General features: G+C 47.8%; 1 protein-coding gene across 1 annotated transcript; it reads right to left on the bottom strand.

The window, feature by feature from the left end:
* Positions 1–19,964: 19,964 nt before the first annotated feature.
* LOC129325166 (dispanin subfamily A member 2b-like) lies at positions 19,965–24,186 on the bottom strand. The gene is made up of 2 exons (XM_054972738.1): positions 23,503–24,186; positions 19,965–20,703 (listed from the first exon to the last, which is right to left on the bottom strand). Exons 1-2 carry the CDS (start codon positions 23,743–23,745, stop codon positions 20,533–20,535), a joined length of 414 nt encoding a protein of 137 aa, XP_054828713.1. The 5' UTR covers positions 23,746–24,186; the 3' UTR covers positions 19,965–20,532.
* Positions 24,187–27,178: the final 2,992 nt, after the last annotated feature.

The following is a 27,178-nucleotide window of genomic DNA, read 5'->3' as shown; positions in this document are numbered from 1 at the left end:
GCTGCTGGACTGGGTTGCATATATACAGGAACAAGCAAACTTAGTCCATGTGTTCCAAAACACACTTCCACCCCCCCCCTTGCTGTCTGCGTTAATCCGCAGAGCAGGGTCGGCAGGTGGCGAGAAGGGCTTCAGGCACACAGTTCTAGTCCTCATGGAGGTAGTGCCACTGGCGGTTGTTCGTAGGCAGGCTGTGGGCTGGGGGGCAGAGAAATATGTCCCCCCCTAGTCCACAAGAGGGCCTCGGAGCGGTGTCCGGCAGCAAAGTGTCCATAGGGCTGGTTCAGGATCCGTACACATAATAAAATACAAGCATAGTTCATACCAGCACAAGCAATAAAATAAACAAGGGCTAGAAACGGGGCGCCAAGAACAACCATTAAGGCAAGAGGAGGTCGGGATTATAACGATCCAAGCAGTGGGACATCTGGAGTTGCTGGAGCTGTCGGCGGCTCCAACAGCCCAAATAAAGTAGTGAGGCACACAACAAAACTTGGAAGGCCAAAATAACAATGATCGGGTGCAAAGCCAAATTGTAAATTCCAGTGGCAGTGGGGCTCCAGCCAAAGAGGGTCTCCCACCACGAGTGCTCACCGGTGGTCTTAATCTGTTGGACAGGATCCAAAATTTCCTTGCCATTGTGGGACACAACCAAAGCAGTAGTGTCCCCATCCCTCTGGATACTCTGGAGGGTGCGATGGAGCTGCGGGTGGGCCTGGAGCTCGTGGATTAGCTCCAGACCGATGCCGAGGGAAATGGGCTTCACATGACGATAGAGGGTGCCACCAGGATCTCTTCTTGGGTCCAGACCGGTACCGTGTAGGTGAAGTTGCAGGTTGCCACCGAAGACAGGTTGCAAAAGCAGCGATTGACTCCCGGGATCACAGGCTTAAGCTGGAACGAGTTCAGGATCACAAAATTGCAGGCCGTTCGCACGCAGGCACATCCTTTCCCAAGGTAGACGACAGCGGAGCTGTTCTCCTGGATGACCTCGAAGGAGCACTCGTTGAGGGCGTCGACTTGCGGGGCTACACAGGGATGATGTGGTGCAAAGGCTTGGTCTTGGCAAATGAAGCCGGTCTGGTCTCTATGCTGGCACCCTTGGAGGCTGACGAGCTGCCATCCGGTCGGGGTGAAGCGGGCCCAATGGTCGGGGTGTCTGGCGTAGAGGACTTCGGTGTCGCTGACTTGGAGTCCCAGAGGCACGACTGGATACACGTGCAATGACTCGTGCGCACTGGCCGTTAATAAAAATAATTTAAGTTCCTGGGTGGTCGGTGAGAATGAGGAATTTACGAGAGACCACCAGGATTCAAGCTCCAGTTCTATGGGTGACAATTTGGGCATAATCAATCTTTTGATTTCCAGGGGCAAGTGCCCGTCCGTGGCTTGCCGAATTAGCCCTATGGCCACAGCCTGATTTAATTGTTGGGCTTGCATACATGCCATGGCTATTGACACATTGTGTTCAAAAGACTGCGTTCCTTTGAGCAGCAGAGAAAAATCTCTTTCAATTTGACTCTCCCAGTTAACTAAAATGGAGCTGATCTCGTGTTGCCCATTCGCAATGGAATTTAGGGACTGCACCACCGGTTTACCTAAGTCGGAGATGCTAGTCGTGACATGGGCAAACTTATTAGCGAGAGTCTCAATATTGACCGAATCCATGATTGCTAAGCCTCCGGCTGCAGGAGCAGTCCAGTCGGCAATGCTTCGTCTGGCACGCGAGAGAGAGGGAGAGGGATCGACCCACAGTTGTAGCCATGCATTCCAACCCTTGCTACCGGCCTCCAGATAGGGAGCGCACTGCGGCAGCCTCTGGGTTATATTTAGCTCAGCTAAGTCTATGCGGATCTCTTTTAAAGACATTTGTGGGCGGACTAGAACTCTCTCTCGAATGTCAGTTTTCAAAACATGGGAGTCCACTATATGCGTGCCGCCTTGGCTTAATTGTTCATTGCTAGCAATCAAAGGGTCAATTTGGATGGTGTGGGTCTCCTGGGTCCGGATCAGCAGGGAATAATTGCCTGGTTCATGAGTCAAATTTACAAAGAGCAGCCCAAGCCGGTGAAATTTCTCTACTAGGGGCTTGGTTTGGCATTCAGGCGTCTGTTGAACCAGTATCCAATCGGGTGGGCCGTGTTTGGCTAGGTCTTCCTCCTTTACAATCCAGGTCAGGTTCTCCCAGCGTTCTATAGCGAAGGAGAGAACTGTGCCTGAAGGGGGCGTGATGGTGACTGATGCCGGTTCAGTGGTAGTAGTGCCTAGTAGGATGGTCATTCTAAAGGGGTCTCCTGCCTTCCATACTGCAGCCGACACTAAAATAACTTCACAGTATGGTCCGAAAGCCTCAGTGACAAACGGCGAGGTTTCGAAGTTGGCAGGGGTGGTATATTTGTCTACCACCGGGACTGCGGTGGGGGCAGGCCTGATACGGGGAAGGAACATACATGGAATCGGAGCATGGAATCGGGGGCAGGCCTGATACGGGGAAGGAACATACATGGAATCGGAGCAAGTGGTGAAACAGTATCAGTAGGTGAGTAGCACACTAATTCTTGGGACATGGTTTTCACTCCCACACATAAAATAACAAGCTCTGGGGGTCGGATCCACTGCTCTTTACAACTGCGGAAGTTTGTGCGATCCGTAGGGGTGGTCATATTACTCTGTTGTACAACTTTGCAGACCATCATTTCGTTTTCTGCTAGTGTATTAATACATCTCCAGTGGGGGTAGGGCATTAATTTGGACGGGCGTCCCTCTGTTAGGGTGCCTGCCAGCACGAGCAAACACAGAGTAGCCAGGTGCCTCATCTCCCGGCCTTCCTTTCCTTTCTGTAGTGAGAATATCCTGGGGAGACCTGCGGATATAAGTACAGGTTCCCTGAGTTTGTTGCAGCAAAATAAATGAAGTGAAGTGGGAAAAAAAAGGAGGGCGGTTTTCTGCCAGCACTGTCTATTAGGCGGGGTTCGAACGAGAAGTCCCGGAGCATTAAGCGAGCCTTCCAGCTTGTTGCTCTGGGGAACTCCTGTGCGGAGGCTTCTTCCTAAAGCATGTATATTTCAGGGGAGACGTTTTTGCGTCGAGCAAGGGTCGGCTGTGCGTTAGGCGGGATTATGCAAACTCGCCCCAGGGGTCCCTGGGTGCCTAGACTATGTGGCCTTCAGGTGCCCCTTGCTCGGTGGCGGGCTACTCTTATTTTGCGGGCTGAGAGCTATTGGTCCGGCTCGGCCTGGCCTTGCCGTTTGTTTTGCCTAAGATGGGCTAGAGAGCGGTTTTCAGCAACTATAAGGGTTGCTGCTAAGGGAGACCTTCGTCTAATTTTTCTAAAGTAATTTTTAGGTAGATGAGGTTAGGGTTGAAGGTATGTTTTATGATGGTTTGCTTTTGCTTTGCCTTTTTCCCTCTGCTTTTTTGCAGGACCTCATGTATGTATTTCAGCGGACCATTTTTCCTAGGAGCAATTTTTGGAGGGACTCCCTTGGGAGGCCCCAATTACATGTTAAAAGAAAGAAAAACACAAAGCAAAAGCACATGGGTGCGGGGTACTTTTAGGGTTGCCCTCACTTGGAAGGCCTGGCAGGGCTTCAGTACAACTTCAATATGTCTCCCCCCCTTCTTTTCCCTTATACGGTACGGGCAAGGGAAAAGATTACGTTAGATGGGGTGGGCGGCTGCTGGCGGAAAGGGCCGAAATGGGGCCGAAGGTGTTCGGCAGCGTTTATCGAAAAGCGGCGGAGGCGGCCGAGATCTGCCGGCGCCACTGGGTCTGGGTTATTCGGGGGTCATCTTGGTGCGGGGGATTCTGGCTATGTAAATGAGGCACGCTGCCCCTTGCGCGTAGCGAACGCACCTCAATAACATATTCCAGAGGGCATATATTTACAAAATACTGGTGGGTCTTTTACCTTTGCACTAAAGCGTACTAGATGGTGGCGCCGTATAGCAACTCACCATGACGAATATGAACATTAGTAAAAGAGGGGGTTGACGGGCTGGACGGGGGTTTCCTTCAGGGGAGGCACGGCCCTCAAAGCCAAAGCCGACCATCATGCGAAAGCGTGGGTCTGGCAGGTGAGACCCCGAATCTACGTAGATGCGGGATCTTCACCAGCACGGCTGTGAAATGTTTTCAAACGAAGAGATCACCTTTTTTGGTGGTCCCAATGTTGGAAGAATGCATTCACTTTTGGGCTAAAGCCTCTCCAAACACTTTCACACACAGCAAACCTCTTTTGCCTGTGCAATTTTTTTCCGAACACGCGGCTTAAAATCCAATTAAGAATCACTCTCGGTGGTGGTCCTATTTGGCTTTGGTTGCCGTGTTTCCCCCAAGGGTCCCAACTGTGGGGCCCGCCTAATGAAGTTAAAGAATAGAACTGAAAAAAAAAACTCTTAATGTTTATATATATATATTCTGCAGTTACTTTTATACTAGAGCTACAAAGGTCTGGTCTAAGGGGACATAGGGTGTCTCTGGCCCAGGGTGGAGGGATATCTGGCGAATCACTGGGCAGAGGGGGGCTGGGCTGGCGGCTGTTCCCCCAGGATCATACACAGGCGGGGTGGTTTGGAGCGGCTTTCCTTTCCATTCCTTCAATTGAGAGGCATGGAAGTATTTTAGCCAAGTGCCTCCTGTCTTCCTCTGGATGGCTACCTGATAGACGGCTGGAGAGACTCTTTTCGTGATTGGGACGGGGCCTTGCCATTTGGCCGCTAACGAGTGTGCCTTCTGTGAGAACTTCCTATATAAAACGAGCTGTCCTTCCTCCCACTGCCTCGGGTTCCTGACCCATCCTAGTTTGCGGTCCACATCCTTCTGAGCTGTGCCTAACTTCTGGGCCACTTGCATGTGGACGGCGTGTATGGATGAGATGAGGTCCTGAACCCAGGCGTCATTAATTACTACGGGTTGCATATCAGAAGGGAGCTGCATGTCTAGCCAGAAGGCTTCTGGGAGCTGCATTTTCCGTCCTGTCATGACCATATGGGGCGTGAGTCCGTGAACTGCGGTGGTGCCTCTGATGGCCGTTAGAATTATGGGGAGTTTTTCATCCCAGTCTCTCCCGGAGGAGCGAACCATCTTGCGGAGAGCCTCCTTGAGGGTCCGGTTGGTTCTTTCTATGGCGCCGGAAGCTTGGGGATGGCCGGCTGTGTGAAAGCGTTGTTGGATGCCTAATGCCTTGCAAAGGTGGGCTACGGGTTTCCCATCGCTAGTTCTCCACCCCTGATCTTGCCACACCGGGAGCCAGACTGTGGCGGCTTTGGCCGTCCAATCCGAGTCTGTGTAAATGGCGAGTGGGCTTTCTGGGGGCTCAAACTCAAGCACTGCCAGAAGCGCTCGCACCTCAGCCGCTTGGCTGGAATGGGGGCGGGCTGGACCTTTGAGGGTATATGCATCACTCACTCGCACAGTGCCGTAGCCTGTCCGAGGGGAGCCACCAACGTGAAAGGAGGAACCGTAGCAGAACCAGCATGTGAAGCCGTTCAGTCGGGCTTCCTCTAGCGGGACTCCCCACGTGACTGGCCAAACAACCTGCGGTGGCGGGTCCAGGGAGCACTCGTGCTCGGTCCCGGTTACTAACAGGCCATAGGGGGCTGGTGGCTCGGTGGCTTATTTCTTAAATTCTACTCCGCGGTTGACCAGGGCTAGGGTCCATTGTGCTATGCGGGCGTTAGATACCTGCCCGTCCTGTATTTTTCCGGATAGGATGTACTTGAGGGGCGTGTGGGTGGTCTGTACTATCGTGCGTGAGCCACCTATGATAAATTCCCAATGGGTCAGACTCCAAACTAGAGCAAGGCAAGTCTTTTGGCATGGGCTGAACTTGGTCTCTACTGAAGTTAGGTTACGCGAGGCATAGGCTACTACTCTAGCGGCTCCCGCTTGCTGCTGGGTGAGCGTGGCTCCGATGCTTTTGTCCGAGACTGCTAGCTGGATAAAGAACGGCTGGGTGACATCCGGATGGGCTAGAGCTGGGGCTGCGGCCAGACTACGTTTCAGCTCGGCTAAGGCTGTCTGCTGATCTGGTCCCCATTCCCAGGGAGTGTTCTTTTTAAGTAGGGCATAAAGAGGGCGAGCCTTATCTGCAAAAGACTCGATGAAATCTCGGGAGAAGTTGAAGGTTCCTAGAAGGGCTCTAAGGGAGGGGACGTCGGTGGGTGCAGGCAGCTTGGAAATGACCTCCATTCGCTGGGCATCCGGGGTGCGACCCTCGGGTCCCAGGGTCAGACCCAGGTACTTGACACTGGTCTGAACCAATTGGGCCTTTTCCCTGCTTGCCTTGAACCCAGTCTCGCGGAGGAGTTCTAGGACTTCCCTCGTGATTCGGCGAGCTAATTCTTCTGTGGGGGCGTGGACCAGGATATCATCCACGTAACTCAGAACATGGGGCCTCGAGGAGGGTTGGAGGCGTTCCCACATCTGAACTACATGGGCATGGCAAATGCTGGGGCTGGAGTGGAATCCCTGGGGTGTCCGCTTGAATGCGTATTGCTGGCCGCGGAAAGTGAACGTGAACTTGTACCAGCAAGACTCATGCAACCGGATAGAGTGGAAGGCATTGGCCAGGTCTATGACTGAGTAGAACCGGGACCCAGCGGCAATGGCTGTCAGGATCTCGTTGTACTTGGCCACAACCGGGGCAACTGGAGGGGTGGTGGCATTCAGGGCACGGAAGTCGACCGTCATTCTCCAGGTCACTCCATCTGCTTTCAGAACCGGCAACAATGGGGCGTTGCAGATGGACTGCATCGGGAGTATGACGTCCCACTCAAGGAGTCCTTCTATGGTTTTGGCTATCCCTGCCTCGGCTTCGGCTGGGTACTTGTACTGTCTATGGGGAGGGGGGTCCTTTCCTTCAATTAGGATGCAGGCGCCCTTCACTATCCCACACTCGGCCTTGTCTGTCACCCAAACTTCGGGAAAGTCCTGAACCCAGGGGTCTCCTGTGATGGGGGCGAGAGGCAAAGGGGCCTTAAGGGCTGCACATCGATGGACTGTATTGACAAAATCTGGGCCTCCCGGGATGCACCACAGGAGCCTGTTTGCTAGGTCAATGGTCAGTCCCTCGGCTCGGAAAAACGGCATACCCAAAAGTCCGTCATCTTCTCCTCGGTTTGCGCATGCCGAAATCCTGGTGGCCAGGCTCCCAACGGAGAGGGGGATATCCTGCCAGACCGGGGATTCCTGCATGCCGCCTCCAAAACCGGCGAGTTGCATGGTGGTAGAGGTCTGAGTTCCCTTTGTAACTAAGGTGGGTCGGAGTATATTAAGTGAAGCTCCAGTATCTATGAGGAGGGTGGCAGGCTTCTTCTTTTCCCCGGGAGTCCCGATCCCTGCCTTCACTGTCGGTCTCCCCCATGTGTCCGGCTTTAGTCTGGCAACTATGCCCACGGAAGGAGACTGGGACTCGGGGCGGCCCTATTCTGATCCTGCGCCCTGGTCGGTGGAAGCGGCGCTCCCTCTAAAGGGGTTGTTAGGGCTCGGACGTTCCCGGACCGCAGCTATCGGGGGACCCGGAAAGGAAAGGTCCGGCGGTAAGGGGGGTGCCGTCGGGGGTACCGGGGGTTGTTGCTGGTCTTCCCAATCCATGATCGCCTTCATCAGAACGGACGTGGGCTTTCCATCGAATAGCTCCATGTTCGCTCCGATGTTTTTGAGGCGCATCCAAAGTTCTCAACGGAGGGGGTCCCTGGACTGGGGCGTGTTGCCGCGGTCCTTGTAGCCCTCGTGGTCGCCCTGTGGTGCTCCCCAAGCGTTAGACTGATCTGGAGGTGGGTAGACCTGATGGTTGTACGGATGCGATGCTCGAGAGTGGGAAGGGGCTAGGGGCGCATCTTGCGGTCGGGGCTCGTGGGGTCCCTGCTGGGAGGAGGAACCGTAACTTGGGGTGGGTGGAAAGGAAACTCCCGGGCGGTAGTCCCTTGGCCCTCTTTCCCGGTTGAAACTGCTGCTCCTTCCCCTCAAGATCCCTCCCCTTGCCTCCGAGTACGAGTTGCGTCCCTGCGGTCGGTACTGAGAGTGGGGGCCATGATTGGCATAAGTGACTGCACTAATCGGTTCGCTCTCCTTCCTACGGGAGGCCGGGGACTTCACATGGCGGATCGCTCCGGTCTCTCGCAACAGGCCAGCAATGCTCCTGATGCGAGCTTCCAGGTCTCCCCATGAGATGCTCCCGGGTTCGACTCCTGCCAGGGCTAGGCGGGTAGTACTGTTGAGACCATCTATGACTGCTCTCCTAAATTCTAAGTCATCGAAGTCAGGCATGTCGCTTAAGTCTAAGTCTACCTCATCTGCTAGTTCGGCTAGGAGCTGCTTTCTGGCTAAATATGCCTCTGGGTCCTCTCCGGGTTTTTGAGATTCTGCTATGTATAAGGCTTTCAAGCTCTTGGTAGGCCAGAGGAAGGCGCACAACTCCTTCATGGCACCATACTGACTGCGAGTGGCTAGTCTCCGGTTGGAAATATATGCGTTAAGAGAGGTGACTATTTCGGGGCTGGCGCAGTGGCGCGCCAGCTGAGCTACATTGGAGCCACTGGCAGAGGGCTGGGACATGGTTACGTGTGCGAACCATTGTATAGCTGAGTCCCGGTTCAGGGGTCCTATGCGGTCTGCTATGGCTTGGAGTTCGTCGGGCCTCCAGTTGCGGGTTTCTTTAACTATCCGGTCCGTCTTCCTGCCATCCTCGTCTGTGGAGACGATCTCCTTGGTAGCTATCGAGCGGAGGGGCTGCGGGGCTTCCTCGGGCTGGGATGAAGGGGATGACCAGCTGTCGGTACTACCTTCGGGGAGGGCCAAGAGGGCGGCGGGATGCACGGCGGAGATTACAGCCTGCTGCATTCCCAGGTGCTGCTTTAGGGCCTCTAGCTCCCTCTTACAAGCGGAGTGGTCCGCAGAAGTTACCTTGGAGTGGTTATGCTCCGCCATGAACTGGGCGGCATGGGTTAGTTTAGCGATTCTTTCCTGTCCCTCAACTACGGCATGCTCAGCCATGTCGGCCCAAGCGGTGGCCGCTTCAGCCTTGTGCTGAGCGTCCTGGAGGGCATTAGTTAGTCCTTGTTTCTCTAATATGAAATTGACGCGTTCGGCGCGCCACTCAACTGCTCTTCTCTCGTACTCCTTTTCCTGCTCGGCTAGCTTAGTCCTGAGGTTCTGGATTTCTAAACGCAGGGCGTCCTGTTCTCGTTCTGATTTCTCCTCTAGCTCCTTCCTCTCTTTGTCCTGGGCTATTCTGAGCCTCTCTAGCTCCTGTTCACTATCTTCCTGCGCTACCTGCAATTTACTAATTAGGGACACGCTGTCCTGGAGGGCAGTAAAAAGTGCCTGTATCTGTCTTTCTTACTCGACTTGGGCTTCTCCTTCTCACAAAAATCCTGGAAGGCGCCTCTAACTATCTGGAGCGGGTCAGGTCCCTTGAAGGAACCGGCTTCCCAAGGGCAATCTCCCTTCTTAACTAGCCACTTCTCCAGGCGGGGCACGGTGGGGTTTGCCCGATACATTTTTCCTTTCGTTTAGAGCTGATCTTGGGGGAGGTTAAAGAGTGGATCAGCGACACCACGGATGGGGCGATTAAAGCTCCTCGGGGGTTTTAACAACTTTTCCTCTCTATGTTCCTTTGGGAGGTTTATCCTTCCCTCCGGTCCTCAAGGATTTTCAAACTGGGTTCTACACAGGTTTTACCAGGGGGGATTTAAAGGGTCCTACTTTTAGGTTCACAAGGGTATTTAAGGGTCCTATACTCGGTTCTTCTCCGCCAGGGGAGAAGGAAAAATTCCTATTCCCGTTTCAAGCTTGCCTACAAGCCACGGGACCAGGAAAAGTTTACTGGCTCAGAAGGTGCTCCCAAGCTCTCTAAGCCCAAGAACAAAAACTCTCAGTGCTTCCAAGCCTCTGCCTAGAAGCCAAAGCTCAGGGGTCTCCCAATCCTATTGCTCAGAAAACCAGAAAGTGTCCCCAAGCCTCTGCTCAGAAACTGAAATGCTCCCAAGCCTCTGCTCAGAAGCAAAAATGCTCTCAAGCTCTCTACCCAAGAACTGTACTCAAAAGGTCCCCAGGCCTCGTGCTCAGAGACAAACGGTTAGACTGTCTCCAAGCCTCAACCAAAAGACTAAAGCGCTCAAGGACTGCCTCTGCAAGTCCCCAAGCAAAAGTGCCCAGGAGTAAGACTACGGTAGTCCCAAGCGAAAAGCGCTCAAGAGTTCAAACAACTCCCAAGCGAGGTGCGCTCAAGAGTTCTACTAACTCTCAAGCGGAAAAGCGCCCAAGAGTCTACGTTAAAACTCTCAAGCACGGTGCGGCCGGCTGCCGCGGGGCTTCAGGAACCTGGCTTTAGATTCCCAAAGCTAAACTGACCAAACGGACTAACGATCCCTTCACGTTTCCTCCGGAGCGGGGATTGAAGCCTAAGTGCTGGCAGGAACGGGGTTTGGACGGACTTAGGAGAGACGGGGGAGGGCAGAAAAGAATTTTATATGTGCTGCTTCAGGAAGTATATATATATCTATAGCCTACTTCTGGGATCCCACCCACATAGACGCATTTAGGCGGCCCGGAAGGTGGCCAGGAACTTCACCAGTTCAGAGGTCCTCACCCACAGTACACCGGTTATAACGGCTGGAGGGCCTCGCGGTGCACCACAAAAGGCAAGTAGTCCGAAGCTGGCTGAAGGAGGAAATGGGGGAAAAGCCAACCCACAAGATAGAAATGCTCGCTAGAGCCACACACACTCACACTTTTAATTCCCTAAGCTAAATTGCGCTCTTTACACTGAGGTCTGGAAAATTTTCCTCTACGGCAGTTCGCTGAAAACACGCGTGTCGACTCACATGGATTCACACGAACCGGGTTATGCCCGCATTCTCCACCAGTAAACTGTTACCAGAACTGCTTTTATTAATGGGGGAAATTAGCTTTAGCAGTCTGTAACTAAAATTAGCGCGGATCTTAACCTATGTTTACGGAGGTCCTGATTCCAGACACTCTAGTGAAAAAGAGGCAGTCTACAAATAGTTTCCAAACACGTGTATTTCACTAATAGTGTGGCGTAAGCCTGAACTTGCACATACACATAAGAAAGCATACAAGATCTAGGAGATACAGAGTATGAAATATAGAGACTTTCGCATTAGCGGGTTCCCAACGATGGTGGGGAATACTCACAATCCTGAAGCGAAGCAGAGACACAACAGCGGGGGTGGTCCAATGCCAGCAATGGAACCACGGACGGACAGCGAGGGGTTCTGGATAGGAATGGCCTAAGCACCATGTGGTCTGAGAGACCAGCTTAAATACCCCAAAACGTACCCTGGGGCTGGTGCTGTACTTGGTGGTTCTCACAGTTTAAAACAAAGGTTCTAATGGGTTACTGAATGGCTTGGATGGGCCACTTTGGTAATCTGATTGTGATAAGTGACACCTCAGGAAGAGGGGACAAAAGAGGGAGGGGGAAATCCGAGTGGGCTGAATGGATGTTCCAGTGGACAGGGCTTGTCCTGATGTCATCAGCTCTGGAATGCGGAGGTTTCTTTGAGATGCATTCTCTAAGTGCTTGGGATGGTCGGCACTTAGTTCCTTCTCCGGGGCGGCTCCTAAGATATGCAGAGCGGGGCGAGGTACTCTCGCTGCGGACGTGGTGTGCCCGCTTCGCCGAAATGGCTTCCCAAAGCAGTCTTCTTCCCTGGGTCTTCTGGCTGCCTGAGAACATGGATGCGGGCTGGGCATAGCTGGGGCTGGATAGCAGGCTGCCCGGTAGCGAGGGCAAGCTCGGCGACCGGCCCGCGGGAGTCTCCAGGTGGGAACTGACCAGGGAGCGCCTAGCCAGGCTCGCTGGAGGTTTCCCCGGCAGGCGCCCGGCTGCTAGCAGCAGCTTGGGCCCATATGAGGCAGGCTTCCATGGCGGCAGGGGGGACAGCACATAAAACACAGTCCAAAGCAGGGAACAGGCACGGTCCATGGCAGATGGCAATGCAGGCACAGGGCACACTTGTAATAAAGTCCAAACACACACTGGGAAGTCCAGATACAGGTCAGGGCAGGGCTGCCCAGAAAAAGAGTCCTTTGTGCAGCTAACCAAATATGGAGTCAGCCAACTACACAGTCTATTGCAGCAGCAGGGTAATTAGCAAGCAGGCAGGAAACTGACACGTGTATTAGAGCGCACACATGCAAAGCAGTCTTTGTGTAGCAGCAGTGAAACAGCAATGCAGGAAACTTTAACACAGTTCATGGCAGGCCTTAAAGCAGGAGAGGGGGCCTACTTGGCAACACTTGTTGGATCAGATTCATATGATCCAGCATCTTGTCTCATACAGTGGTTAACCAGTTTTTATAGTCTGCTTTTCTCACTGATACATAATATAAGTCAATATGGAGACTGGCTGGGGCAGTCAATAAATAATACAATAGGATAAGGATAGCAGAAATTTGAAAACAAGCAGAAATCCCATACAGAGCTGAAAAAACAATGTTGAAACAAAACTTAAGGAGATTGATATGACATATCAAACAGCATGGAACTGTCCAGTAGGACGAACATACAGCAATATATAGTATACAGCAATATAGTCTACAGTCCCTTTCCCTGTACCAACACATCTCTCTGAATCATTTCTTTACAGCACATGCCTATTGCCTGCATTAGAAAGCCCTCCTTAATAATTTCATTTTGCATAGTTTGTGGAAATTTAGAGACAATTTTGTCATTGTCTCTAATGCAAGCTTCAGAGTTTGTCTGCCTTGGAGCAGATGTGTGTTCCTTTCCCTTGTCTTTACCACCCAGCTTCACTGGGCCGCAGAGATCATCCAGCCCAGCTGGAGCCACTGGGGGACACTGGAGGAGGTGGTTCCCCTCCTCATACTCTGCTACCTGTATCCAAGATGGCTTACTTGAGTTGCAAATCAGGTGGTCCAGAAGTGTGTCATCCTTTATGGAATATAAGGCAACACATCCCTTCCCCTTGGGCTATCATACTTTGGTTACGTCATAAGAAGACAAGATTCACTGGAAAAGTCAATAATGCTAGGAAAAGTTGAAGGCAATAGGAAAAGAAGATCTGACATTAGATGGCTTGACTCAATAAAAGAAGCCATGGCCTCCAGTTTACAAGATCTGAACAAGGCTTGTAAATAACAGGAAGTTTGGGAGGTTAATTCATAGGATCACCATAAGTCAGAAGTAACTTGATGTCAGATAAAACACACATCCCTTCCCCCATGAACTTGCAATCCAATATTTTAGACAGAACAGAATGGAGGGAGCAGAGTTCAGGCTAAACAGGATTCTCTCAGAAAGCGTCACTTTGCTTTCTAAAATGGCCCTGATCTAAATCCTCCCCGCTGAATTCTTCTCAAGTGATTACGTGCCTGCACAAGCCACATACAGCCTGTCACCTATGTACTGTGATCTGCATATTTAACAAACCACCCATTTCTGCAGTGTTCTGCAGCCAGAGTGGTTTTATGGAGCTTCTAATGGGCTATCATACACAGACTGAATTTGATTTAAACCAAAATCTTGCATTGGCCCCTGACATTTTCTGCTTCCCAGAACTCTATTGTTCTTTCTTTCCTCTCCTCTGCTGCTTGATGTCCTTGGGGATAGCCTGATAAAATGCTGTTCCTTCTAGGCCCCCTGCCTGACAGAGTTTGCCAGATCAAACATGAAAGCCAGGGGTTGCTATGGAGTTACAGCATCTGTTCCAAGAAACTGAACAGGACTGGAATGTTTGGAAAGGAAATGACCCCACCCCCCTTCCATGATGTTCTGAAATAAGAGCTGTTTCTGAAAACAAAGATATACCGGAAAATATTCCATACCACCATCCCAGTTTCAACTAGTGATTTAAAAAGCTAAAGCTGTGGGCTGTGTATTGCAGAGCCCAGAGCTGTTACACTGATTTAAAATAATTTTCTCATTGGTCTTTTTTACACAATACATGTACATAATGTGGTTTTTCATCAGTTGATTACACACTCAGCTCAGAGCCAAAACCTACCATACTGAGAAATGGGTGAGAGTGGGCAAGTGACATGAAATATCTTATCAAAGGTTTCTGGAAAAATTTCTAATACATATTTTTCCAGAAAACACATATCATTGGGCAAGGCAGAGATGATGCTTGCTGGGAAAGTTGAAGCCTTGAAGGGCATTGTGCTTCTGACATTTGAGGGATCCGACTGTCTCTCATTGACCCAGTTAAGAGGCTAGGGGTTATATTGGACTAGCAAGTTAACACAGCAGCAAAAGATGCTTTCTTCCATCTTCTTTTAGCCAGGAAGATTATCCCATCTTGACTTGGCTGATCTGACCACGTGGATCCTTGTCACTGGATCAAACTTGCCATAACTTAAAGACTAGACTATTGTAATGCATTCTACATGGATCGGTTCTTAAAGTCAGCTTGAAAACTCAAGTTGATTCAGAACACTGTAGCTTGGTTGCTATCAGGAGCTAGGCAGAACATGTGCATCATACCCATTCTGCAGTCACTTCATTGGTTACCAAGTTATCAGGTTTGATTCAAGGCACTGGTCATCACCTCCAAAACCTTTCATGGGTTTGGACTCACATACTTGTAGGACAACCTCACCTACTATGCTCTGCTGTGTGATCTTTGCTCATCTGAACAAAGCTTTGAGGGTACTCCCTGCAAATGGGTAAAATCATCAACAGTCCATACATGCATTCTCTGTTGTGGGCTCCAAACTTACAGAATAGCATGCCAGACATCAGGAAGGCCCACATATTTTTATCACAACACAGGATGTACAAAACATACATGTTCAGTAGAACTTTATTATAAAGGGATTAGAACTGTAATATAATGGAACAGCTCAGGAACATGTTTTTATAAATGAACAGGACTAGAGTCTATGCAATGTTTCCTATATATACCACATTGCTTTTACTGCATTGTCTTCTACCTTTGTAATCCATTTGCTACATTGCAGTATGTCATGCCTTACACTTTTTTGTTTGTGTCAGTATATCTCAACATGGTCCTATCTGCAGATACTTAAATCTGCATATTGGGGTCATGTGGAGAAAAGAGAGCGTCCCCCCCCCACACACACACACAAATGTGGAGTGAGGGATGTGATAGAAAAAACTGCAGTTAAGAAATAGGGGGCGGGGTTTTAAATCCTTCCAAAACAAAGGCAGGATGACTTACCATCTATGCTGAGGTGGAGCCAGTGCATCCTGAGGCAGTCCACCCCCCCCCCAACTGCTCCTCTGGAAGCTGGCAGGCAGGGAGGACCAAAAGCCACACACCACTACAGTGTCGAAGCTTCAGGCAGGTGGGTAGGAGCAGGAGCCCGTTTCTCACCCCCCACACCATAGGTGTAAACTACGGGGGGGCTGAGGGGCTTGAGCCCCCCCTGGATTTGGCCAGGGGGGGCTGAGCCCCCCCGGGCAGCCAGTGAACTACATGGGGGCTAAGGGGCTCAAGCCCCCTCAGATCTCATATGAGCCAATGTGAGCCAATGAAGCACAGGATTGTCCACACTTCCTGTTATATCATAGTACAATTTCTATGATTCTTTGGGGCTTTGTTCCTGTTTCTTGCTTGTATGTATTAGTGTGTTTATTAAGAATTTATCATTTTTAAAGGTATTGTGGTTTGTATAAACAATTTACAAATAAATGTTATAGAAGAATTAAGAGACTCTGATAGAAGATATTTGATTTTGAAAATCAGGCTCCTGGAAGGCAAGATTTACACACTAGCAACAATATATGCACCAAACAATGCAAGAGAAAGTTTTTATGAAACTGTTTTCCAATCCATTTTCAATTTTCAAGAAGATAATTATCTTCGGAGACATGAATGAGGTAATGGATCTAAGAAAAAAATGGGGGGGGGGGTGGACAAAGAAGGCAAATTTCCCCAAAATGTGCTCTCTTCCCTCCTATCAAGAAACTATTTTTGAAGTAATATCTTAAATAGTATATGATGGCTTCAGTGGGTTAAATGTCTAAAAGATTTTTGATCCTACAAAGGGAACACAAAGCTTACAAACTATCAACCAAGCTTGTGTCTCTTTTACATTGTGGGCGACTGAAGTGGTTTACGTAAATAAAAGGACCAGCGAGCATGTGAGATTTTGACAGCCATAAATCCAGACAGCCTTTACCTCAGAAGTCTCTCCCCTCTCTTCACTTCCCCCCATCTTCTCCAAAATGTGTTTAATTATACGGAAATGTTACAATTGGAAGATGATTGTAGGATCAAAAATCTGAATATTGGAGACTATACTTTCTTTTCTGACAGACACCAAACACATTCAAGGATTGATATGTGCTGGATATAAAAAACATGAGTTATTTATATTGTTATGTTTACTCTTTGTCTTTTGACATCATTATAATTGTGCTATTGTTTTTATTTTCTTTTTTCTGTTCTGCTTATATTTATAAAAATAAATTTTATATAAAAAAATTTATACACTGCCTTAAAATACCTTTGACTATGACACACTAATTAGCTTAGTCCTTAACCCTGGCTGGCTTCACCCATTTTCAATGTAGCAACAGTCAGATTGCAAGACCTCTGTCGGATATAAGTTCAATATAAGTGCATGGCTACAATTTACATTCAGGGAATGTTAGAAGATTCCACTTCTAATGCTGTCCCATTCCTCAGGTTTCAGAGGGGGAGAAACCAGAGAGTTAGAAAGATAGACAGGTCACAGCATCTGTTTACTGTTTGTTCCTTTACTGCCCTTTGATGTGTAGATTACTACTCAGGAGTAGAGATGGGCAGGAACCGAAATACAACCCAAAAAAACCCACGAACCAAGCTGGTTTGGGGTTCGTGAACCAGGGTTCGTGGAAGCTCCTTTCCACAGAACTTCCACGAACTGTATGCTGGTTGGGTCGTATTTACAAGGGCAGTTTAAATGGCCATTTCCCCAGTTAAATGGCCATTTAAACCGCCCCTTTAAGGGCCCTGCTACAGCAGGTTCCCCCCCACACCTGCCAGCTGATAGTTTAAAGGGACCTGCCTGGGAGGGCCCTTTGCCCAAACCCCAACAGCCTTCCTGCCCTTCAAGAGGCTGAAAATGGCCTTCCTGCCCTTCAAATGGCTGCTGCGGAAGCCATTTGAGGGGCAGGGAAGCTGAAAACAGCCTCCCTGCCCCTCAAATGGCTGCCACGGCATTTGAGGGCCATTTGAGGGGCAGGAAGGCCGTTTTCAGCCTCCTCCATCGCCCTGCAGGCCCCCAGAGAGGTGGAAGAGGCCAAAAATGGCCTTCCTGCCCCTCCTGGGAGGAGAGGAAGGATGTGGGACTGCAGGATAAGGTAAGTGTGGGGCTGGGCTGGGACTGGGGGGGTAGGGGGTGGGGTTTGGGCAGTTTAAAGGGCAGGTCCCTTTAAACTATCTGCTGGCAGTCGGGGGGGGGATCCCCCCTGCTGCCTGCCAGCTGATAGTTTAAAGGGACCTCCTGCTTGCAAGGCAGGAAAGGGCCCTTTAAACTGTTAAATGTCCCTTTCCCTACCGCTGTTAAGGCCAGAAAGGGGCATTTAAACCCCACGAACCACGAACTGGTTCGTAACTGGTCCAGTTCCGTGGTTCGTGAAACCCATGAATCACGAACCTGCTGGTGCGTTAGTTTTTTTGTTCTATATCCATGTCTACTCATGAGGACTTCCTCCTGAGAATAGATCTGTAGGTAGGAAGCTCTCCTCACTTTCCTATCAAAGTATGGAGTTTCTATAATAAAGAACTCTGATTTATTTTTTAAAACTAATTTTTTTCTAAAACTGCGTCCCTTTTAAAACTTATACACTCACACCAGCCAGCATGCTCCAGCCACCCATCATGTTTTCTCTGCAGTCAATGCTACTCTGTTAAGGACCAGTTTCTATTCCTTTTAACAGGGAAAAAAGTGAGCATCTATTTTACTTTCCAGTAACCTTATCATTACATTATATTTTGGAAATGGAACACTGGGAAAGGATAGGCCTTATGCTTCCTTGTTGAAATAGCTTTGTTTGCTTGTTTGTGGCTTTTTTTTTTTGCTGGGTGTGGGAGAACAGTTAGTTTTTTTCATGGTAATATATGGGGGGGGCTGCTTCAGCCACTCCTAAACTCCTCTTTCAATTTCCATTCCATGTTTAAATGGAGAGGTGGTATCTATTGCAGAAAAGGACAATTCCTAAAAATGAGTGCTGTCTCTCTGAAGCAATGAGAAGCCCTATCTGCATGAACAAGTTTGGAAGAGCGGGGGTGAAGATCAGAGGCCTTTTAAAAATTTCCTTTTGCCCTGTGTCCAGGCTGTGATTTGGTTAATAATGTCTTTTAAAGTGGAGTTTAAGCAGTGTGCTAAGAAAGCAAGGTATATAAAATCCTAGGTAGTATAACTGCTAGTTTTCTTTGGGGTCATGACTAGCACTGTTCTGAATTGCCTCAAAATGTGCTTGTACTCACTTATAGGATATGAGTTTTAAGTGAGAAGCTGGGAGTTTGCTACTACTTTGCACTCTGTACACTGCTCAGAAATCGAGTGCACGGCAACTGTTTTGTATTCTGCCCTGGTTCAGACTTCAACCATGCATTTACCAAATGAAGGCATCTGCAATGCCATAATTTAGTAAATTTCAGTACTAAGTTACCCTTATGAATAAGGCAGAATCAAGACTCCTGTAAATGAACGTCCAGGAAAACTTTAAAAATGTTCCTTTACAGGCTTTTCTGTGTTGCCTTTCGTAGTGTCAAATTTATGACCATTAGTTTGTCCTATACACATGGTATGTATAATTATAGATCATAAAGTGACTATCCTAAAAGTGAATTTCAAAAACAGGACACAGCAAGAGATCGCTGAAATAGCACTATAACCACTGACCAACTCCCACATTTTCCTAGGTTTGGCCCAGCTCAGGGGCATTGTTAGGGGGGTCCCCATGGGTGCCTGGGTCCCCCTAAATTTGTGTGGAGCCCCTCCCTAAATCTCCCATGGCCCCACCTCCATAGATGGTAGCAATGGAAGCCCCTCCCTGTGATGCCATTGGCTCGTCCCTATGATGTCACTGGCATAGCAATACCTCTGGCCCGGCCCCAGCCCCCCACCCCGGGAAATTGGAAAGTCTACACCCCTGCCCCACACTACTTCAGCCAGTCAATAAGACACATGGGCAGATGGCGTATAAGCCACCAATCCTCCCTACCATCACTGAGGCAACAATGCAACAGTCAGGCGGAGGGGCAGGGGTAGGATCCACCACCACCAAAGAAACTGCAACGAGGAAATCAGAAGGATATTGAGACTTAGAAGAGCAGCTGTAAGGGAGCTAGATAAGATCCTTAAAGATAAAGATCATACAAACAAAGGTATTCCCCATTACGGTATATGGATGTGAAAGTTGGACAGTAAAGAAAGCTGACAGGAAGAAAACTGATTTATTTGAAATGTGGTGCTGGAGGAGAGTTTTGTGGATACCATGGACAGCCAAAAAGACAAATAAGTAGATACTAGATCAAATCAAGCCTGAATTCTCCCTAGAAGCTAAAATGACAAAACTGAGGCTATCATACTTTGGTCACATTATGAGAAGACAAGATTCTCTGGAAAAGTCAATAATGCTAGGAAAAGAAGAAGGCAACAAGAGGAAGACCTAAAACGAGATGGCTTGACTCAAATAAAAGAAGCAACGTCCTCCAGTTTGCAAAATCTGAACAAGTCTGTCAAAGATAGGGCATTTTGGAGGTCTTTCATTTACAGGGTCGTCATAGGTTGGAGACAACTTGACAGCACACAACACACACACAAAATGTCAAACATAAAAGGCTGTACATAAAGTATCTTAATTATTTATGGGGGGGGAGAGGGGGAAACATTATATAGTTTCATTATTCTGATATTTTCTCTCTCTTTTTTGTGTATGCTGTGTTTTTAAATATTTTACTCATTGTTTAAATAATTTATATATAAATACAAAAAGGAACACTGCACATTTCACTGAGATTTTCATAAAACAATTTATTATCACAACATTCAGAAGAGCTCAGGAGGTATTATTTTTACTACAGAGAAATAGAAAAATATCAAGCAGAAAATCTGCTTTCCTTATAACAGGAGCAGGGCTTGGAAAAAATGTATAGCCAGCCAAGCTCTTCTCAGAGGAATTTTATATACAATGATCTCAACATTAAACAGCCACCACTTAGCCCCAGAAGGACTTTTTGAATTCGTTCAATTCAGCAGAAAATTGTCTGGTTACATTCAATAGAAAAATAGTATATCAAGAATAGAAGGGGCCACAAGGCCATATGAAATATTTAAAAATCCAACTCTATTAATGGCACAATTCTCAGCTGGAGGCCAGCTCTTGAAATGAGTACCTCCATCTTAGAAAACACAAAAGCTTTTCTATGGGCAATGCAAATTCATCAGAATTACCACCACATTTGACTCTAGCCAAAATCCACCAAATGAACAAGAAACAAGCGCTAGCTGGGTAGAAGCCTGTGCAGAAAGGAGGCAAGAGATTGAATGTCGTCACGTTGCAACATGGTTTAATTGCCATCTTAGACTCCATGCTGGAATCTTGCAACACTAATAATCCCCACAGCAAAGAGGATGATGATCAGGAAGATGATCAGGAGGTTCAGCATCAAGGCTGTGATATTCAAGCACCTGGCAGTGGAACCGTAGCTGCTAGCACCACTATGGTCACCAACCACTTTGCGATCCCGTGCCTGATAGGAGGAAAGAGAAAGATTAACTATTGGAGGCAAGCTGGAAAATACCCCCAGGGTGTATCTGTGGAGCTATACTCATGTGCTTCAGTATAACCCAATCACAAAGAACCCTCGTCTTTTCAACATCTTTGTGGTACAGCCAGATGTGAAGACCTTTAAAGTCTAACTTGGCAAGATTGTCCCTTCTTAACTAAACTACATAGAAAAGTTACATTTGAGTTCCAAGAACTTCTCAACATCTTTTTGTTATTCCTCACAGGACCATCTCAGCCTTTTCTGTGGTAGCTCTAATATTTGGGACACAGTTTCCAGTGCAGAAGCAATCTGTACCTCCTCATCTGTGTTTGGGAAGGCATGAAAATCTGCATTTTATTTTTTGGTCAATTTTGTTGAGTGTGGCTGCTAATCTAGACTGAGGCTGTGCTTTATCACAAAGAAATCCTGTTTTTATGGTTTTATTCAATGCACAACAATAGCATTTCTTGTAAACCTCCCGGGACCCAATTCTTACACAAAAGTAGTTCTTTATTAAAGCAAGTAAACATGAAAGCAGTTATATGCTGCCTGTGATAGGGAGGGGCATTCCTGGAGCAAAGAGGATATGGAAATATCAAGCATTCAGAGATGCTGAAGGATACATTTTTGTCCATGTAAAAAGGAGAAGGTGGGACCTTGCATGACTCTGGAGGAATGTTTTTCATTCTTGTTCACAGCATTCAGGATACACTGTCTAGACTACAGTAGATAAGGACACAAGAATTACCTCCCCCTGCAATACCGTTTAAAACTAAGGTTCCTCATTCCCACTTATTGTGGCATCCACCCACCCTTTAGCTCCTCCCAATAACATTTAAAATGTCACTTCCTTATTTAAAGAAAATGGCTCCTCCTCGCTTTGAGGCAACATTTATGGGATCCAAAGATTCTTTGCTACCTATTCTTAGCGCTTTTAACTGAACTACTGTTCGACTGTTAAGATCAGCTCAAAAACGCAAGTATATCTTCAGTACTTCTGGTGATGGTAGCCTCTGAAATGATGGCTTACGTTAATAATGATTTACATCAACTGGGATACAGGGTGGAATGTCAAACTGGGAAACGTCAGCTAATTGAAATCAGTAGACCAAATCTGCCCAGGGCTGTACTGTAAAAGGACAACAGGCTTGCCTCTACTGGAAGAGAAAGGTGAGATTCACATGTGTCATGTCTAATCTATATCTGTACATAAGGGCTGGCTCTCACAAGCATGATCATAATTCAATAAAGAGTGGTGTGGTGGTTAGTGTGTTTGACGAGGCTTGAAATCCCCACTTGTCATGAAACTTACTGGGTAACAAAGGCCAATCAAAGACCTCTCAGGTCTTCAGCGAGGATAAAATAAAGCAGGGAAGAATCCTGTATGCTGCACAGGGTTCCTTGGAGGAAGGGCAGGATAAAAAGGCACTGAATAGAAATGCGGAGCTGTGAATATAATCCATTCCAAATCAACCACACTTTACACTGTAGTCAGCTCACCACATTAGCTGGCTGAATACGCATACATGAGTAAGTCAACCCTAAGGGGGTCCACTTCTGTCAGAGGAAAATGATACTGCAAGACCAGTCTATCCTGCAGCTCACAAATACCTATATTGTTCACAAAGCCTGCAGTGTCTCTTTGTCAACTGCTGCCAATTTATGATGTATGATTTGCAGCTTTATTCAACTAAGGTATACTGTCAAAAAGACCACTGCAAGAGCCAGTGGGGAGAAGTGGTTAAGGTGAAAAACTAAGACCTGGGAGGCCCAGGTTCAAATCCCCATTCTAGCATGGATGCTTGCTGGGTCAGTCATACTCTCAGCTTAATGACCCTCACAGGACTGTTGTGAGGATAAAATGGAGGAGGGGAGACTGATGTGATTCTTGGAGGAAGGTTGGCCTACAAAATCAGCCAGGGTTGCATTACCCCCCTCCCAGTCTCAAGGGACATTTGCAATTTTTTAATGTGAAAAGCTGAAGATGGTTTTAACTGCAGGTGCAAAGCTCAGAGCAGCTTCAAAGAGAAGCATGAAGTCCCACAGTGATTTTAAAAAATCCATGATCCTGGGAGGAAACAGACTTGCCATTTATCTGTTCTCCTTATTTGCCTAAGTGTGTAACTATAACAAAGTTTTTCCACTCTCACAAAATGACTGCCCCTGGGCCTCGTTTTTCTCAGGAGCGCTTTATTAGAGATCTTGTCGTACAGGAACAGCCATGTGCATAGTCAACTCAGTCTACGAGCAGCAATTTTAAGAGTTCTAAACTCCCTTTAGACCAATTAACTCCCCACCATGCTGTCTAACGTTTCCAAAAAGGGGTAACAGTAGAGTACAGTAGACTAAGCGTTCCTGCCGCCATTTTCCTCACTGAGCAGCCCGGCTGCTGCCATCTAGAACAAAGATGTTGCCCACTCCTCCTGTGTTCACTGAGGGCTGGGGGCAAAGATAGAGGAGGAGCAAGCTACAAGACCACCCATAAATCACTTGCACGAGATTTTCTGTTCTCACGTCGCTACACCCCACCCTCGGTACGAGGCTTAATCACAGAACCCACAAAACTCGCGAAACAGGGCACGGAGATAATGAGATGCCTGGAGCTTCCTCGTGACTAAACACGAGTAGGTAAAGCTATTAAGACGGCCAGCAGATTTGAGCTGCCCTCCCTCCCCCCTTGTTCACATTCTCAACCGGAGGGACGGGGCAGCGGACTTCTCAAGAGAGGAGGAGGACACTACACATTCGTTCTGCACGGTCGGAACCGCAGGCGTGTCTCACCTTGACGGAAAATGCCAGGGCCATGAACCCAAGGCAGCAAAAGTTGCAGTACAGCGTGCTGAAGATAGACCAGACAATATGGTCGCGTGCGGGCGCCACGACGACCTGCGGGTGCACGTGGACCACGGTGGTGCCGGCCGGAATGTTCGCCTCGACCAGCGCCAAATCTCGCTCTTCCTTCAGCTGCTCGTAACGCGGCAGGGGCGCATTGCCCGGGAAGGGGTACTGGGCACCACTCGCCATGATCGAAGCTGGAAGTCGCCGATCAATGAAAGTCTAGCGGGCGCTCTCGTGGCTGGGCTACTTCCTCTGGCGCGGGAAAAGGGGGAAAGTAAAGAGAATGGGCGGAGCGGCCCGGCTGAGTTGTGCTTTCCCCTTGCACAAAGGATGAGTCCGCGGGAGGAATCGAAACTCCATAGAAGGGAGGGGGGGCGGACTAAAGGAGGCGAACCTGCCCTAACTTTTCGCCTCCTTCCTCTCTCTTCATGAGCCGCAACCCGGGCAGCATTGGCGCCCGCAAAGGAGGTGCCCGGACGCTTTGGACCCAAACGGTGTAGGCATGGAACCGGCCAGGCTAATGCGCTTCTGCCGTGCTGCTGCAGGCCCCGGCCGGCGGCGCAGGTTTGGAAAATATGTACGTTCCCTCCCTCGTGCCGTAGGCTTACAGCGGTCATTTGGATAATGAACATGAAATATGTGATCCACGTAAAATGTCATTCGTCAGTCTGGTATTTGATACTCGACAATTTTATAAAAATGTTATTTAAAAAAAATTAAAATTGACAGTTTTTAAAAAATGCTTAAATATATTTGCAAATCTTTGCACTTTTAAAATCTTCACCTCATTATTTGTTGCTTTAGTCTTAACGGAAAAGTCGTAACCCAGCCCTTACTTTCTGATAGTAAAAGTGATTTTCAACCCTGCACAGAAGAGAAAGTTAGTTCCTATTCCTAAAGTTCATGAGTTTTCATACTAGAGTGAAAAAAGGGAAGGAATCATACTCGGGGCTGCATTTTTTTTTCCTGGCAGGGTTCCCACTTTTCAACAGTTACTTATGTGCAGAAAATCAGAGGATACAATGTTGACAAACATGCTGCTGCAGTAACAAAAAAAGGCTGTATGAGCTGAATTTCCACTTGTAAAAAACACAATAATCTTCCCCAAAAAGAAAGCTAGCAACTTTACTCTTTGTGAGATATAACCCTAATCTGGATATTAATGCTGCCATTTCTTATGAAAGGATGGGAGAGGCAGAGGGGCGCAGCAGGCCAAATTTTGTTAGTAAGGAGATGAGAAAAAGGACTTGAAGTGGCTGGCTGGTCCCCCAGAGAACGGACACAGATTCTAGGTGAGGTATGCCAATGAGTTAATAAGGTTCTTTGGGGAGGTAAGCAAGAGAAAATGCTCTTGATAAACGGGCAGATTCTTTTGTGGCATCTGGCACACTGATGAGGTTACCGGAGGATTCTCAGTAGGATTTGGTCACCAGAGTGCTAGTCTTTGGAGGAGGAAATGGCTCAGAGTCGTCTTCTAGACTTTCAACTAGCATAATTGAGTGTCTCCATCCTCTTCTTCAACCTCTGCCAGCTAATCTTCTTGTCTTATGCTTAAATTTAACATGAGGGTGGCGACAGAGAAGGGGAGACCCTCAGTACCAAAAACTAGCTCAAGGTAACACCAGTTAGGACAACCTGTTAGCTGTATTCTCTAATTCAATCCAATTGTCTTTCCCACTCCCAGCTTTGACTTACTTGACAGGGAAGCCAATTTTTGGTGTCACAGACTTGCCCTTAAGACATTTGTTCCATTAAAATACTGAAACTTAAGTTATCGGGGTTGATCCAAACCTTTCACTCAGTCCTGTCCAGTTTTCTTCTTTATTACAGCCTTCATCCCACATATCATTTGTCCATGCAGGTACTGTAATCTGCAACCTTTTTGGGTGGTCAGGGACCCTTCCTCCCTTTTTCCATTAGCAGAAAAGCTAGTTGGATCCACTCCATTGTCCCCAACTTTATAACTGAAATTATGAGGGACAGCATATAGAGTTGTGGAGATCCACAAGTATTGAAATTGCTTGTTCTAGTTAGTAGAACATCTGGATCCTTTTGTGCTTTTTTGTTTGGAAAACATATATGCTGTCTCTCTAAAGACCTATTAGAGACAGCTTACAACTTGGTCACTCTTAATGGAAAAATCCATCTTTTCCCCATATTTTCACTTGCACACACATAATTGTAATCATTAACATGGCTGTTAAAAGTATTTGTGGTAACTAAAATATATTTTATTTAAAATATCTACCTTGCCTTTTGGATGAATTACCCCAAACGCAGAAAACAACAAAACAGTACCACACACAAAGCACTACAGGCAGAATCCACACTAACATAACAAGACCAGCTCAAATCAACATCTTTAAGAAGTCAGAAAACAGATCAGACACTCCCACCCCAAAGATACAGTTTCAGTTGTGCATCTAAACACTGACAGGGATCGGGCCAAGTGGCCTCCACAGAATTCCAAGAGAATTCCAAGAGAATTCCAAGTATTTCCTCCCCACGTACTCCCCTACTGAAAATGTGAAAACAAGGAACAAGTATACAGGTAGATTGACGCAGGAAAAGGTGGTACTTGAGGTACCTAGGTCCCAGGCAGTTTGGAGTCAAAATCACTGAGAGCCAGTGTGGTATAGTGGCTAGAGTGACGAACTAGGATCTGAGAGACCCAGCTTCAAATCCTCACTCTGCCATAGAATCTCACTGGATGACCTTGGGCTAGTCATGTACTCTTAATCTAACCTGGCACCATTTGTTTAAAACATTTATACACTCTCTATATAAATAACCAGGGCTTTTTTTCTGGGAAAAGAGGTGGTGGAACTCAGTGGGTTGCCCTCGGAGAAAATGGTCACGTGGCTGGTGGCCCCGCCCCCTGATCTCCAGACAGAGGGGAGTTGAGATTGCCCTCGTCACAGAGGGCAATCTCAACTCCCCTCTGTCTGGAGATCAGGGGGCAGGGCCACCAGCCACGTGACCATTTTCAAGAGGTTCCAGAACTCTGTTCCCCCACATTCCCCCTGAAAAAAAGCCCTGTAAATAACTATGAATTATACAAGTTGCTGGGCAGATGCATGAATTTTTGTTATTACCGAGTTTGGCATGTCCCAACACGGCTATATATACACCTTAGCTTAACAAAACAGCTTACCAGATTTTGCCATTTTAAAGTGTAGCAGTTTTAGACATATGCCTGCTGTCCATGGATTTTGCACTTGCCTTCTAATATTGTAAGCTACAGTTGTATTATTATTATTATCATTATTATTCAATTTATAGCCCACCCTCCCCACAAGTGGGCTCAGGGTGGGTTACAGCAGCATAATATTACAAATACAGATATTTTTTACAATGTCTGGTTTACTATCCTGGAAAAGTTCAAGATATTGTTTGGATGAGACAGCAAACATTGATTGGCCCACAAACAAGAAGAAAGGGATAGAGTGCAAGGCTCTGCTCATTTTATAATTTTTAAAAAATCTATACATTACAGAATCTTTATGTTTGGGGGAGTAGAGGAAGACTTTGTGTTAGACCTGCAACTGGAGTTCTGTTCCCCCTAGATGCATGCTGGCCCTTTTCTGCTCACAGCTGTGGCACGTAGAAGGGGCTTCAA

This window comes from Eublepharis macularius, chromosome 2 (genome assembly GCF_028583425.1).
Source record: "Eublepharis macularius isolate TG4126 chromosome 2, MPM_Emac_v1.0, whole genome shotgun sequence".
Taxonomy (NCBI): domain Eukaryota; kingdom Metazoa; phylum Chordata; class Lepidosauria; order Squamata; family Eublepharidae; genus Eublepharis; species Eublepharis macularius.
This window is presented reverse-complemented; position numbering and strand designations above follow the sequence as displayed.

Coding starts and splice junctions, on each gene's coding strand:
- LOC129325166 (XM_054972738.1), bottom strand. CDS start 23,745: ATGGCGAGTGGTGCCCAGTACCCCTTCCCGGGCAATGCGCCCCTGCCG. Junction 20,704..23,502: donor CCCTGGCATTTTCCGTCAAG/GTGAGACACGCC, acceptor TCCTCCTATCAG/GCACGGGATCGCAAAGTGGT.